This window comes from Eucalyptus grandis, chromosome 8 (assembly GCF_016545825.1).
Source record: "Eucalyptus grandis isolate ANBG69807.140 chromosome 8, ASM1654582v1, whole genome shotgun sequence".
In the NCBI taxonomy this organism is placed as follows: Eukaryota; Viridiplantae; Streptophyta; class Magnoliopsida; order Myrtales; family Myrtaceae; genus Eucalyptus; species Eucalyptus grandis.
In genome coordinates this window covers 32708593-32721870 of record NC_052619.1, presented here as the reverse complement: position 1 = coordinate 32721870, position 13278 = coordinate 32708593, and the positions used below count along the sequence as shown (strand labels likewise).

Here is a 13278-nt window from a genome sequence, read left to right as displayed (position 1 = left end):
TCACATCTTGTATGGTTAAGATACATTTACACCTGTCTCTTTTCTTCACTTTTCAACCAAATCCTATCTTTTGTTATAAGAAACTTTTCTTATTGTCATCACCCCGCCATTATCGCAGATTGAGCATTGCCGCCACCACCATGGACATTGCAACACCACCGTTGGCAAACCCAACATTCACCACCAAAGTCGAGCACAATTAGCACCAACTTAAATAGGATACACGAGATACTCAAGAAGTGTAAAATGAATTTATAAAATAAAAAGAACTTGTAATGTGGGTTTGTCTCCAAAATCTTAAATATTTTGCCTTGCTTCATTTTCCCCACTTCACTAAATTTCATGGCTATTGCCCTACAAATCCAGCTCGCGCCAAATGAATTATGTGGGAATGATTTATGGACAGTCGTCGCTTTTTGTCCTGGGGGCTACCTGCGCCTCTGTCCTTCTCTGAGTTCCAAGAACCATGAACGTGGGCTGATGCGCATGGCTTGGGTCGCAAGAAAATGCCCAGAAACCTTCGCCTCTGCAGACCGGTCACTTCTCCTCTCGTTTTCAATCCAGGCCCTCGTCCGGATGCCGCCATAGTAGCGTGGTCGAACCACCGAATCCCCCTGAAACCTTCTCTTCACTGGTTAGCCCGTGCAATCAGTTCTTCCGCTTTTTGCGGCCCGAGACAGGGGAGGACTCCCCAGTCCTACTCCTCTCTCTTGGGTCGGTGTGCGGAGACGAGATGCTTGTTGGACGTTCGGAAAGTGCAGACCCACTTGGTAAAAACCGCTTTCTTTCCAACCCTTTTGGGCCACAAGCTGATCGACGCCTACCTAAAGTGCGGCTGCGTGGGCGACGCTCGCGACGTGTTCGACGAAATGCCTGAACGGCACGTGGTCACCTGGAATTCTATGATCGCTTCTTATATCAAGCGGAGGAGAAGTGGAGAAGCTGTCGAGCTTTATGAGAGGATGATGAGGGAGGGAGTCTTTCCCGATGAGTACACGTTCTCGAGTGTCTTCAAGGCGTTTTCGGACCTTGGTCTGGTGGCCGGCGGTCACAGAGCTCATGGGCTCGCAGTGGTTTTGGGGTTGGAGGTTTCTAATGTGTTTGTCGGTAGCGCTCTCGTTGATATGTATGCAAAATTTGGTAAAATGAGAGATGCGCAGTTGGTAGTGGACCGTGTAACAGAGCAAGATGTGGTTTTGCTTACGGCATTGATTGTTGGTTATGTGCAGCATGGCGAGGACTTCAAGGCTCAAGAGGTTTTCTTGGATATGATCAGGAAGGGGATCAAGCCTAATGAGTTCACTCTTGCAAGCACTTTAATCGGTTGTGCAAACTCAGCAGATTTAAAATCTGGTAAATTGATTCATGCGTGTATAGTCAAAACCGGCTTTGACTATGCAACCGCTTCACAAACTTCGCTCTTGACAATGTACTCGAAATGTGGGATGGTTGATGACTCCTTCAAGGTGTTCAATGATTTGGCTAACCCAAACCTGGTGACATGGACATCTCTCATTGTAGGTCTTGTGCAAAATGGAAGGGAAGAGATTGCTCTTTTGAAATTTCGGGAAATGTTGCAGAATTCTGTAAATCCTAATTCTTTCACACTATCAAGTATTCTTCGAGCATGTTCGAGGCTAGCTATGCTGGAAACAGGAAAACAAATCCATGCAGTTCTCACAAAATATGGATTAGTTAGAAATGGTTTTGCTGGAGCAGCACTTATTGACCTGTATGGAAAATGTGGAACGGCAGAAATGGCGAGGTCGGTCTTTGACCAGTTGATAGATATAGACATGGTGTCTATGAACACCATGATATATAGCTACGCTGTTAATGGTCTGGGACAGGAAGCACTTGAATTGTATAGTAGGATGAAAGATTTGGGGCTTGAGCAAAATCAGGTGACATTTGTGGCTGTTCTTTTGGCATGCAGCAATGCAGGTTTGGTTGAAGAGGGTCAGCAGATCTTTTCATACTTACGAGACAGTCGTGAAACAGAATTGAGAAGGGATCATTACGCATGCATGGTTGATTTACTGGGGAGGTCGGGAAGACTTGAAGAGGCAGAAATGCTGGTGACACAAATAAAAAATCCAGATCTTGTTGTGTGGAGGGCACTGTTAAGTGCATGTAGGGTTCATGGAGATGTGAAAATGGCAGAGAGAGCTATGAAGAAAGTGCTTGAACTAGCACCAGGAGATGAAGGAACGCATGTGCTTTTGTCAAATATATATGCCTCGACTTGCAATTGGAGTCAGCTTATTGAGATGAAAAGCACGATGAGGGAGATGAAACTGAAGAAGAACCCTGCAATGAGTTGGGTTGAAGTTGATAGAGAAGTTCATACATTCATGGCTGGTGATTTATCTCACTTGGGATCGAAAGAGATACTCGACACGCTGGAAGAACTGATTGAGAAAGTTAGAAATCTTGGTTATGTCCCGGACACAAGGTATGTGTTACAGGATTTGGATGAAGAGAAAAAGGAGACATCACTGTATTACCACAGCGAGAAACTGGCCTTAGCTTTTGCTTTATCAAGGACTAAAAATAAGACCAGCAGTGTCAGGATTCTTAAGAATCTTAGAGTTTGTGGGGATTGTCATTCTTGGATGAAATATGTCTCTGTTGCTGTAGGAAGAGAAATTGTCGCAAGAGATTCAAAGAGATATCATCATATTAAGGATGGCCTGTGTTCTTGCAGAGATTATTGGTGAATCAGTTTCTGATTCTTCATAATTAACATAAAATCTCCACCGCATCATTGATGTAACTGTGCTCCGTGGAGGCACACTGTTGATCTCCACAGAGTAATCGCCCGAACATTTATCTTCCCACTGGGTCAGCATTTGAGTGACTGGTAAAGAAGGGGTGCAGTTTTATGATCTTTACATCATGGACAACTTTGAATAAGGAAGTTCTGGAGAGAATGTATCGTAAGTTTCTATTTGAAAGCTCCAGAAAATGTATGGTGGAAATAGGAGCTTTGACCTTGACACAAGAAGAAAAATCGGAGAACAAGTTACACTCAGCCATGGTCTGGGGATGGAGAAAAGGTATCTTAAAGTTAAGATGCCGACAATTTTGTATTCTAAAGGTCTTGAGTAAAGCATCAGCAGAGAAGTGTATACATTTATGTTTAGATGCTCCATTCTTTGTCATCAAAATTGACCTCATATGCTCGTATAAGAGATCATGCAAATTTCGCTTGGTGAATTTATAGTGATTTGGCTACTTCAATGACGTGTTCTTAATTCCATTGTCTCAAGCTCGATTGTGCTCTAGAATGGAAAGCAAGAATGACGAGATTGTCAATAATATGATAGTTGTGAACCAGAGAAGTGCACACTTCATTCTAGAGGGGTTGTCTTCCAGGAAAGGTTAAGCCCTTGATCAATGACTACCGAAAGTGGTGTATTGAGACTTCTTTCCATTATATATTGGATGGAAAAGCCAGAGACGTTTATAGTCTCCGTGCCGTCTCATCTGAACCGCCAAGGCATCTCACGAGTGTTCGTGGCTTTACGACCTTCTAGGGCATTAGGGGACAGACGTCTTAATTGGCTTTTCTGTTGAACCAGATGGCTCTTATCGCCTAACCAAAAAGATGCAATAATTTGCAAATTTTAAGCCTCGAGGAAATGTTGTTTTTCCACTAGGCCATAGGCTGTAAATCATTGGATTGTGTTAAAATGGTGACATCTGAGACATTAAACAAGGCAAACGAAAAGTCCTTTTCTGGCCAAGGTTCAAGGTGCGCGATCATGTCCATCCTTCCTGATGACGGGAAAGATAGCAGATCTGGTCTTTTAAAGGAAAAGTGTAGAAACTGAACTTCTTTTGACCGTTGGCCAACTGGTACTTCGCGTCCAATTTCAGAAATCGACAAGTTAAAAACTTTTAAAGTACTTCAATCAGATCTCGAGCTTGCCCTTGGTGGGATTCAGAGTGTTGAAAATCCGATATGGCCCCAGAGTGTAATGTTTTAGTCATTTGTCACGCATAATTTTCTACGCCTGAATTCTACGTACTCAAGACCTTAAGGCCTCAATTTGATAAAAAGTTTTAAATCCTCAATTGACCAACGGCCAAAACCTTACGTCATGCGCTTATTCCGTATTCTTTTCAATACCTCCCCATTTCAGACCTAACAATTTGAACAATCTGAATTATCTTAGACGAGTCAATCAAGTTGGAAAATGGAAATTAAATAAATCGACTCTCAGTTAAATACCAAATAATAAATAGATGCTTGTATGAATAATAACGACCACTAAAGTGTATTTACCAGTACACTATTAATTTTTCATAACTCAATAACTAAATACACCCAAGCCAGTAAACAGACTAAAAAAGGGACTAGAAAGTAGAGGACAGATGAGGGCAGATATCAGGATCAAAATTTTTCAAGCATCTAAGAGAATGTACTTCCGGACAAATTGATGAAAACTAACAAGTATTCTTCAATTGATTTTCCTTTCTATGAACTTGAAAAGTGAAATGAGAACAGTGGACTAGATCAACTCAGTACTATAACGAACCAAAGAATTTCAATTACCCAGTATTTGTCCAGTGATTGCTCCACCGGAGCCACGGAAGAGGGTGAGAATCATAAGGTGAAAATTTACAGGCTTTGTAATCAACATCCGTCGTACTCTGGACAAAAGGTAGTCAAAACAACCATTACCATTTCAGTATTTGATGACATGGTGGCGCAACCAGAGCTCATACATGACCATGTGGAAAGCATCATATTTTATTGGCGGTGAATTCCACTGGAAGTGCTTCTGGACCTAGAAGGACAGGCCATAGAATCTTGGCATCAGCAACAGTAATCAATCGGACTAAAGCCTACCAAAAATTGATTAAGAAGCAACTGATTTGTTCCAGAAGATGCAAGATAGCAAGTGATACAGTGAGTGCATGGCCATCAATAAATTGCAATGAATTGCCTCATTCAAAGGAATCAAATGCTCTGGTACTTGCATTGTTTGGAAGGTTAGCCAAGCTTAACTCTGAAATGAGTAGATCAAGGCTACTATTCACTAAAGCGAGGTTAAAATACTCTCAGATTAGCAAACTAACCACAAAAATCACTCAGAAAAAAGAAAAATAAAATTTGACTCGTTTTTGCTCCTTCTATTAGACAACATTGAAACCTTGCCCATACAACATCGGGTCCAATTAACAATATAAACTGCATATTCTTATGTCTCATCTCTTTATGGATCCTCAAATGGCATAACTCTGATATAGCACCAGATGCAAATAACTCATAATTATGTCTTTTGTGTTCACTACACCAATGAGTCCACGGAATGACACCACCTGAAACATATAACTATCTATCTTCAAAATCATTTTTCGTGTCTAAAATAATCAAGTCAAGGCTCTGATTTCAATGAAGATGACACAAAGTGGCGGTATACATCTCAAAGCTATGATAGGGCATCAGAGGCACCCTCGCTACCACTGCTTTCTCCTACCCACCCCTATCTTTTCACAGTATAACCTCAGACGAAAGGATCTCATCTAGATTTTAAGAATCAGGGTAATGAAGAAATCTCATCTTAAATAAAGATAGTTTTTGGGTGGCCCACATGTACAGGTTGAGCCTACATGAAATTAAGCAGTCCATCTCCCTGAAGTTCTCACATAGGACACGCCTCAATATGATTAGCAAAAAGTAAATCTCCAGAAATCAGTATTCACAGCATCGAATTGGACAATACTGACTATTACAACACCCAATAGAGTACACATGAACAGCATGCTCTGAATGTGCATAAAAAGTCATACCTTTACTAAATTCTCGTGCAGTTGCAGAAACTCAGCATCAGATATATTCTTCAGTATTTGCTTAAGATTATACACCTCACTCTCCTTGACTATGACCGAAAATTTTCTCCAGTCAAGGATGTCATTGAACGGCAGATCATAGTAATTGGACAAAATGACTGCAAATGACGTATACAGATGAGTAACGCAATTACAAGAAATTCTTTGTTTCACTGAATTTTCCTCAAAGTCAAGGCATTGGTCACACAATTATTGTGCTTTTATATGCATACCAAATGTCAATTTCTACTGCATTAAAATATTGCCAACATAGATATCAAAGGTAGTTTGATAAATAGATCAAGTAACAATCCCACAATATATGTGCTAAGAACCCCAAAGAAGTAGTCAAGTGGAGTACATCTCCACTTAAGCATCACTTCTCAGCCCCTTTTCCACTACCTATGGGACTCATAGGTGCTATAAACACACGACCTCATTGCTGCCATCCTCAGCTCACAAGCAAATGCATCATGCAACATCACAAAGTAGACAAGTTAATAGTGATTGAAGTTATTCATTATCAAGTTTAGCAAAGATTGAACTTTGCCTCGACCAACAACTCAGTTAAGAAAAGAATTCTTCTCTTGGTTGAATGAATTGTGCTACCTGTAAGTTTTGACTTCCAAATAAGACACATATGATTCTCCTCTTGCTAATTTTGAAGCAGAATATCATACTTTACCTTTCTATCCCAACTAGTAAGCGGATTCAGTAGTTTAGCAGTACATGCTCTTCCATGAAAAGAGATAGTTCATTTAAATTATTTCTTTAGAAATCATTAGCTATTCAACTGCGTGCTACAGTTCTTTTTAAATGTGCAATGCTTAAGAAATTGGACGCATCATTGAGTACAATGCTTAAAGGAACTTGTTTTGTGTTATTGCTCGCTACAGATTCCTTTTAAATTTCAATCCATGATTGGGGACTCATCACCCATAATAAGGTAACCAAATTGTTGATATATTAAAGAATACAGGTCTTTCAGTGAACTCCATATGGCAGAAAAAGAAAGCAAGCTTGTAACAAGTACAGGAACAAGAAAAATCAGGTAAACAGAAACTATTCCCAACTTATTACATATAAATTATCCAATTTACGTACTCACTATAAAACCATTACAATTCTATTCAGAATACTTATAGAGGAAGAGAACGTGAAAAATCTGGAAACAATAACAAAAGAAATATTTCAGACCAATTTTTTTACATTGAATTTACCCGATGGATGCTTTCCTGTCATTACAAGGTTTCAGAGAAGTAATATCTTTAGCACTTTCATATTTCTATGTTTTTCATTTTCTTTTCAGAAATACTGATATTTATGCTGTGCTGTGCCTAATCTATTCCCATTTTGATGTTGATCCAAGGTTTATTTTTCCCGTTTCCTTTTTCCTAATCTTTTAGACATACTTTCCCTGCTGGTTGTATTAGGGGCTTCTGCAAAGACTAAGTTACCATGAAAGAAGCTCCCGTGAAGTTCGCGACCATCTGAAACGCATTCCAAGTGAGTTCACTTGTCAAATTGCGATCCTATAATGATTTCACCTTACGAACATTCTTGCTGCACATTGATGCAATCCTCTAATTTGGGCTTGCAAAATCGAACGTTTTTTATGAGCCAACATGCACTGTTTACTACATTGATTATAACTTGACTTGACTTGGTTCTAACAAATGGAAGAAGAAAACTACAAATTAGTTATTGTCCTATTTGAAATCATCTTGAGCTATTGACACAGAGGCCAATATATATATATATAGTACTAGTTGTGATTGGGCTAATTCTGATATCATTTGGCTATAAAAGGATCCAAACTTCTAGTCAAACATTTGGTGCTGATCAGTTTGCGTATCAGCACCATATAGGTGCTTTCAATGAGATATTAAACCAAATCTCATTTCAATATGATACCACGTTTAAAATGGTCACACTCATCATAGGTTCAGCTTTAATAGTTTTCCCCATAGGCAAGAGGCATATTGGAGTGTCAACAGGAAGTCCATTTATAGTAGTATTTCCAGAATTAGTTGCAGTGGTCAGCAAGAGGAACATGGATCCTCCATCAAACTCTTTTGAACTGTAAAAGGTTTATCCACAGAAAATAATATGCTAAGATGAAAGGCACAGCATCAAAAGCTATGAAGATGACACTCACCAGGAACACATCCATAATGGATGGCATCGGCTATTCGGGCACTGTTGACCTGGGAACCACCAGGACATATGCAGAACTTAGTCCGGTAAAATCTCTTTTGATAAACCAGATGTCCAGTTGCCCTACTTATTCTGTTATTTGAAATATCAAGTTCAGTGTCATTCTCCCAGACACGTGCCAGTATAACTCTAATTTTGGAGTTGCGATGACCAGCCCAGAAACCAAGTCTTGTCCTGCAAAGCAAGTTCCCTTTTCACAATGACAGTTTTTGCTCACATTATCACAAAGTTTTATCAGGCTGGAATAAAGACAGTCATATAAATTGCAGGATTCAAATTAACTTGTACAAAACAAAATGTCCACCAAGCACCCATAGGTCCTATATAACGAGATATAATACGAAAGAAAAAAGGTTAATGACAAAAGACCTCAAGAAGAATCTGCTAAAGTAATTCTATCCGAATTAAATGATTTACAGAATAATGTTGGACTAAACTCAACACTTAAGTGAAAAATCTGCTAAGGATCAGATAAACACAATGCTTGATGAGATGGCCATAACTATTGGGTTTAAAAATCCCATGTGACTGCAATTAGGAAGCGCACTCGATTATTCCTTCATCCCATTTCCGCCCCCACCCCCCAAAAAAAAAAAAAAAGCCCTTCCCACATCTATGGAAAGGAACAGAGTTCAAAGATTTCCTACGTGTAACCCCAGAACCTGCATGAGGCAAATGTTTCCAAGCTATTGATACCAAGAAAGATTGCCATAACTAAGATAGTGGATATTTTATCTTGATAGACCACAGACATCAATCTAGCAACGAGGAAGTACATGGGGCTATCCTGCAAAAAACAAAGTATACGGGACCACTCCAAAATGACAAAAGTTAAAGCACAATTTACCCTTGATGAAACTAGATGAGCTAAAAGTGAAGGTACGATAAACAGTTCAAGACAAATGAACCAAACCAAATGTGCAATATCATATTACCACAAATCATAAAAGTCAGAAAATAGCAACAGTGACACGTAGCCTAATAAGTACCATGATTCACTCTTTTATGCGCTATTTTACCTATTCTCCACATCATTTCCTCCAGCTGGAAGAGCGAACGGTTGTAGTACTTGGGGAAGCGCAACATCCTTGTGCGGAATGAACCCAACATCATAGCTTGGAGAGCAAACCACCCTAATTGAATTCTTTACAAGAAGAGGAACTCCTTCTGTTGCCCTCACACCAACATCATGGCAAGTCACAAAGAAGTGATCTGCTCCTAGGGTTCTATTCCAATATGGATACTTCGCAATAAGACTACCCACATAGTTCTGCACTATCACGGTCATATTCTCATACGATGTTCCCTGCATACAGTCATTAAAGAAAAAAACACCCAAGAGAAAACTTCATCAACTAGAATGAAATTGAAGTATCGGTATGTCAGATGTATAAGCTTTATTTTTAAGAAACATCTAATCAAAAGCTAGATGAAAAATGAAAATAATGCAAAGGCACATTTGGGAATAAACCTTGCCAATATAGGAACATGAAATGAAAAGGCATGAAAATAACCTATAAAACAATTGAATGCTTCATAGAAGTTTCAAGTCACACCATGCATATATTATTGCTAAAACATCAGCTAGATAAAGAAATCCAGAGTTCCAGCATGAGGACTGAAACCATGAGATTACCACTAAGCATGAAAGGAAATTTCAGCAAAATTTTTCCATAAACTGAGAACAGAACATCCACAACCTCCAAAGTCCAGAGTTGGCAATTCTCAACAGATCTCTAAACTCTGTGGACAAGATTAAACTAAATGCAACCGACTCCAATCAGTTTAGGTTACAATGTGATTTGAGCTTTCTAAGTTCGGAAAACATGGCGAAGCATAGTCCAGATGCATGCCTTGGGTTAAGAGATCTCGACAGAGATAACCACCAAACTACACGCCGCAGGTACATCTTGAAGAACTATCAATAGGCAGAATGCGCTACATGTTGGTACGTGTCGTGACTAACCACATCAGGCTCTGTATGGACACAAAGTATCTGAGTACAAGTAAATCTACTTTCCCTACTTAAGAGGCAGAACCCGAACTTCATCCAAGGTCTCGATTTCGGAAACCAAAAGCTAAGACAGAACATTGAAATTACGATCGAATAGCTTCACTAAGGTTGGCGAAATCACCTTTCATTGCTAATGACGTTCTGAAACTAAACAATCCAATCAAAAATGAAACGAACCCTAATAAGGAAAGAAGCGAAACGGACGGAATCACACCTTCCCTCGCATCTTGTGGCACGAAATCGGAATGAAGAACAAGTGCGCTCGGTCCGGATCGTCCGTCCTGAACCTCCCCTCCCTGATGTTCTGGAAGAAATACCCCTCGCTCGCGTACTTGCCGGTGAGCTTCCTCGGCGTCTGGTAGAACGTGTTGGGATCCCCGTCCGGGTATATGAACACCCCGAAGTCCCTCTCCATGGCCGCATAGTTCAGCCGGAAGACCTCGGGCAGGTGGTAGGTATCGGACAACTCCTCCCCGCCGCCGCCGCCGCCCCCGCCGTCGCCGTCGCCGTCGCCGGCGGCCTCCCTCGACATCTTCAGGATGCTGAAGGACGGCGTCAGCGTCCCGGGGGCGGCCGCCGCGGCGGCCGGGGAGCGGAGGGAGTTGAGGGAGACGACGGTGAAGGAGGCGAGGGTGAGGAGGGCGAGGGTGAGGAGGGATCCCCGGAGGGTGAAGAGGGACGACGGCGAGGGCGACTGCGGCGGCGGCGGCTGCGGTTGCTTCCCTCCGGCCGACATCGCCGGTCGGAGCTTCCCCGGGGTGGGGGATCGATCGGTCGGAGATCGGGGCCCTCCGGCGAGGAGCAGGAGGGTGCGGGTACGATTGGGGACGAGCGATTCGGGATCGTGATCGGGTGCTGCGGAGGCGAGGCTCGGCTCGTGCAGCAAGCAAGTTCTCGTTTACTGTCACGAACGGTGGAGTGAAAACGAGAGAAAGGATCGTGACGTCGACACGGACGGGACGCTGCGATCGGTTCTGGGTCGATTCACGGTGTAGAGGTTAAGGGGGAGCAGTTCTGCACTCACAACTTATCCATGGGAACAAATTTCCTAAATTTTATAACACATAATCTACCGTACAGACCTACCATATCATAAATTTCAAGATCTATCTAAATTTCATATTTTTTTAATTAAATAATTACAGTGAATTATCACCTCTGATTACCACCATATGCTATAATTCAGTAGTCACAACATCCTTCTAAAAAAATAATATTTTGTGCTTTATTATGAATCTCTAAAGCTCTCTTCTTATTTCATCTGTCATAATGTGGAACTTGTGCATCAGAACTCTATTATTCCATTTCCTATGATATGAGTCAAAAAAAATGAAGAGAAATTTAGGGCATGAGTAACATTTTTGTTTCAGGGAACAATTTTTTTTCAAATATAATTATTTTCTATTTCTACTTCCCAAAACAATTTTCGAATAAAATAATGTTTTGATAACTATATAAAATTTCTATTCTTTAGAGCAGAAAAAAAACTAGAAATGCGTTTAGTACGATCCAACGTGTTTGGCCACTGCCACCCACTATGCCGCTACTAATCGTCAGCCACTACGGCCTGCTGTCGTCGACAATCGCTACCCTCGCCGCACATTACCACCATCACTCAACCATCGCTACCGGCAATGCCGCGATGGCAACAGTCGACAAGGAGCGACAAGAAAGAAGAACCAAGAGGAAATGAGGAAATAAAAATAAATAAAATAACCGCAATGGTCGACGAGGAGCGATGAGGAAGAAGAACAAGAGAAAAAGGGGAAATTAAAAAAAAAAAACTTACTTCTAGAAATTGTTTTTAGGAATAAGAAATTATTATTTTTTCTTTTTGATTTTGTTTCAAATCTATTTCCCAGCTACTTTTCTATTCTAGAGAATAGAAAATTAGTTGATGTTACCAAACATATTTCTGTTTCTTTTTTATTCCGATGAGCAAAAGAACGGAGGAATAGATTCGTTCCCATGTGCTGCCGTGGTGGCTAATCGGCAGTCGTTATATTAAGGCCGTGGAGGGCCGTGCACATGGGATAGAATCCCTACCACAATTGTTTTTGTTTTCCCCAACTTGCATCATAGGCCAATTTTCTGGACATAGGAGATTATGAAATATTGACAAAGTAATAGACTTAATCATAGATATCGCTAGAAATCGAAACTTAGACTAATAGTTTTAGATTACATATTTATCATTGAACGCCATACAATACCACAATATCATGTAGATCCCATGGAGATATTGAATAAGAAAAATACAAAAACTTGTTTTAGGTTTCAAAACCCATCAATCGGAATAAGTTCTTTAATTTTTGAAATCTAAAAGTTATCTTGCATATATTAGAATCTCAGGATCTCAATTCTACCTTGGAATCATACTTATTCCTAATAGAATTACTCCTAGTAGAATCGAGAATTGACTCTAGGACTTCCAAAGCTCACAGTTCAAAAACTGGATCCGATTTTACTTAGGAATCGATCCATCTTTTATTTTGCGTAAATCAATCAACTTCCCATACTAAAATGTAAAAGCTACACATTAAATCTCGATAGGTACAAAAGTGCTAATTGATTTTGAATCGAATCAATAGTCAGTCCTTAAGTAAGATTGGCGATTTCCGCTTTGGATCAAGGTTCGGACTGATCTTTGGAGGGTTATTGACTAACGGATTTGGAAACCGAGTTAGTTCTTTTTAAAGCTCTTTTGAGATCTCTCACGACCAATTTTCCCCTAATTAGAATTTCCAAAGCAGTAGTGGTGCACGTGACAAAGGAGGTTCGAAACTTCGTGACAAAAAGAGCATTGGTGGTGCTCTTTTTTTTTTTTTTTTTTTTTATAGTGTCGATGAACTATGCAGTATTTTGGAAGATTTCAGTCCAATTCAGGGAGCAGATTGATGAAGCGAAGACGTGGAGGGGTACCTTGAGAATGGCGTCCCAGCACAAGGGGATATTGAAATTTTGCCTGAAAGTTGCATCATATTATTTTTACCTTGTTAAACTGAATTTTAATTATTCAATGGATTAGATGGTAGTGGTTAAATAAATGAAAGATTCGTAACATCTCTCCAAACTTAAAACTTTCTTCCTTGAAATTTAGATATAAGTACACCATAAATACTAAAACTTGCTACGAAAGTATCATTGAGTCATAAAATTTATCAGAAAGTACGGTTGAGTTTTAAAATTTATCACCAAAATATAAT

The 13278-nt window shown here is 40.2% G+C and overlaps 2 protein-coding genes across 2 annotated transcripts; one reads left to right on the top strand and one right to left on the bottom strand.

Moving 5' to 3' along the window:
- The first annotated feature begins 371 nt into the window (after positions 1–371).
- Positions 372–3237, top strand: LOC104416954 (pentatricopeptide repeat-containing protein At5g65570). Its single transcript, XM_010028285.3, has one exon. It carries the CDS (start codon positions 507–509, stop codon positions 2718–2720), a length of 2214 nt encoding a protein of 737 aa, XP_010026587.3. The 5' UTR covers positions 372–506; the 3' UTR covers positions 2721–3237.
- Positions 3238–4277: 1040 nt separating this feature from the next.
- Positions 4278–11079, bottom strand: LOC104414105 (probable glycosyltransferase At5g03795). The gene is made up of 5 exons (XM_010025124.3): positions 10287–11079; positions 9078–9364; positions 8000–8232; positions 5803–5960; positions 4278–4796 (listed from the first exon to the last, which is right to left on the bottom strand). The coding sequence occupies exons 1-5, from the start codon at positions 10806–10808 to the stop codon at positions 4695–4697; spliced, it is 1302 nt and encodes a 433-aa protein (XP_010023426.2). The 5' UTR covers positions 10809–11079; the 3' UTR covers positions 4278–4694.
- Between the last annotated feature and the right edge of the window lie 2199 nt (positions 11080–13278).

What these genes read in the sequence shown, in the direction of transcription:
- LOC104414105 (XM_010025124.3), bottom strand. Translation starts at nt 10,808, where the DNA reads ATGTCGGCCGGAGGGAAGCAACCGCAGCCGCCGCCGCCGCAGTCGCCC. An exon ending in GCCACAAGATGCGAGGGAAG is followed by an intron (nt 9,365 to 10,286) that starts GTGTGATTCCGT and finishes GACTGTATGCAG; the next exon opens with GGAACATCGTATGAGAATAT. An exon ending in CCATTATGGATGTGTTCCTG is followed by an intron (nt 5,961 to 7,999) that starts GTGAGTGTCATC and finishes CGTCATTTGCAG; the next exon opens with TCATTTTGTCCAATTACTAT.
- LOC104416954 (XM_010028285.3), top strand. Translation starts at nt 507, where the DNA reads ATGCCCAGAAACCTTCGCCTCTGCAGACCGGTCACTTCTCCTCTCGTT.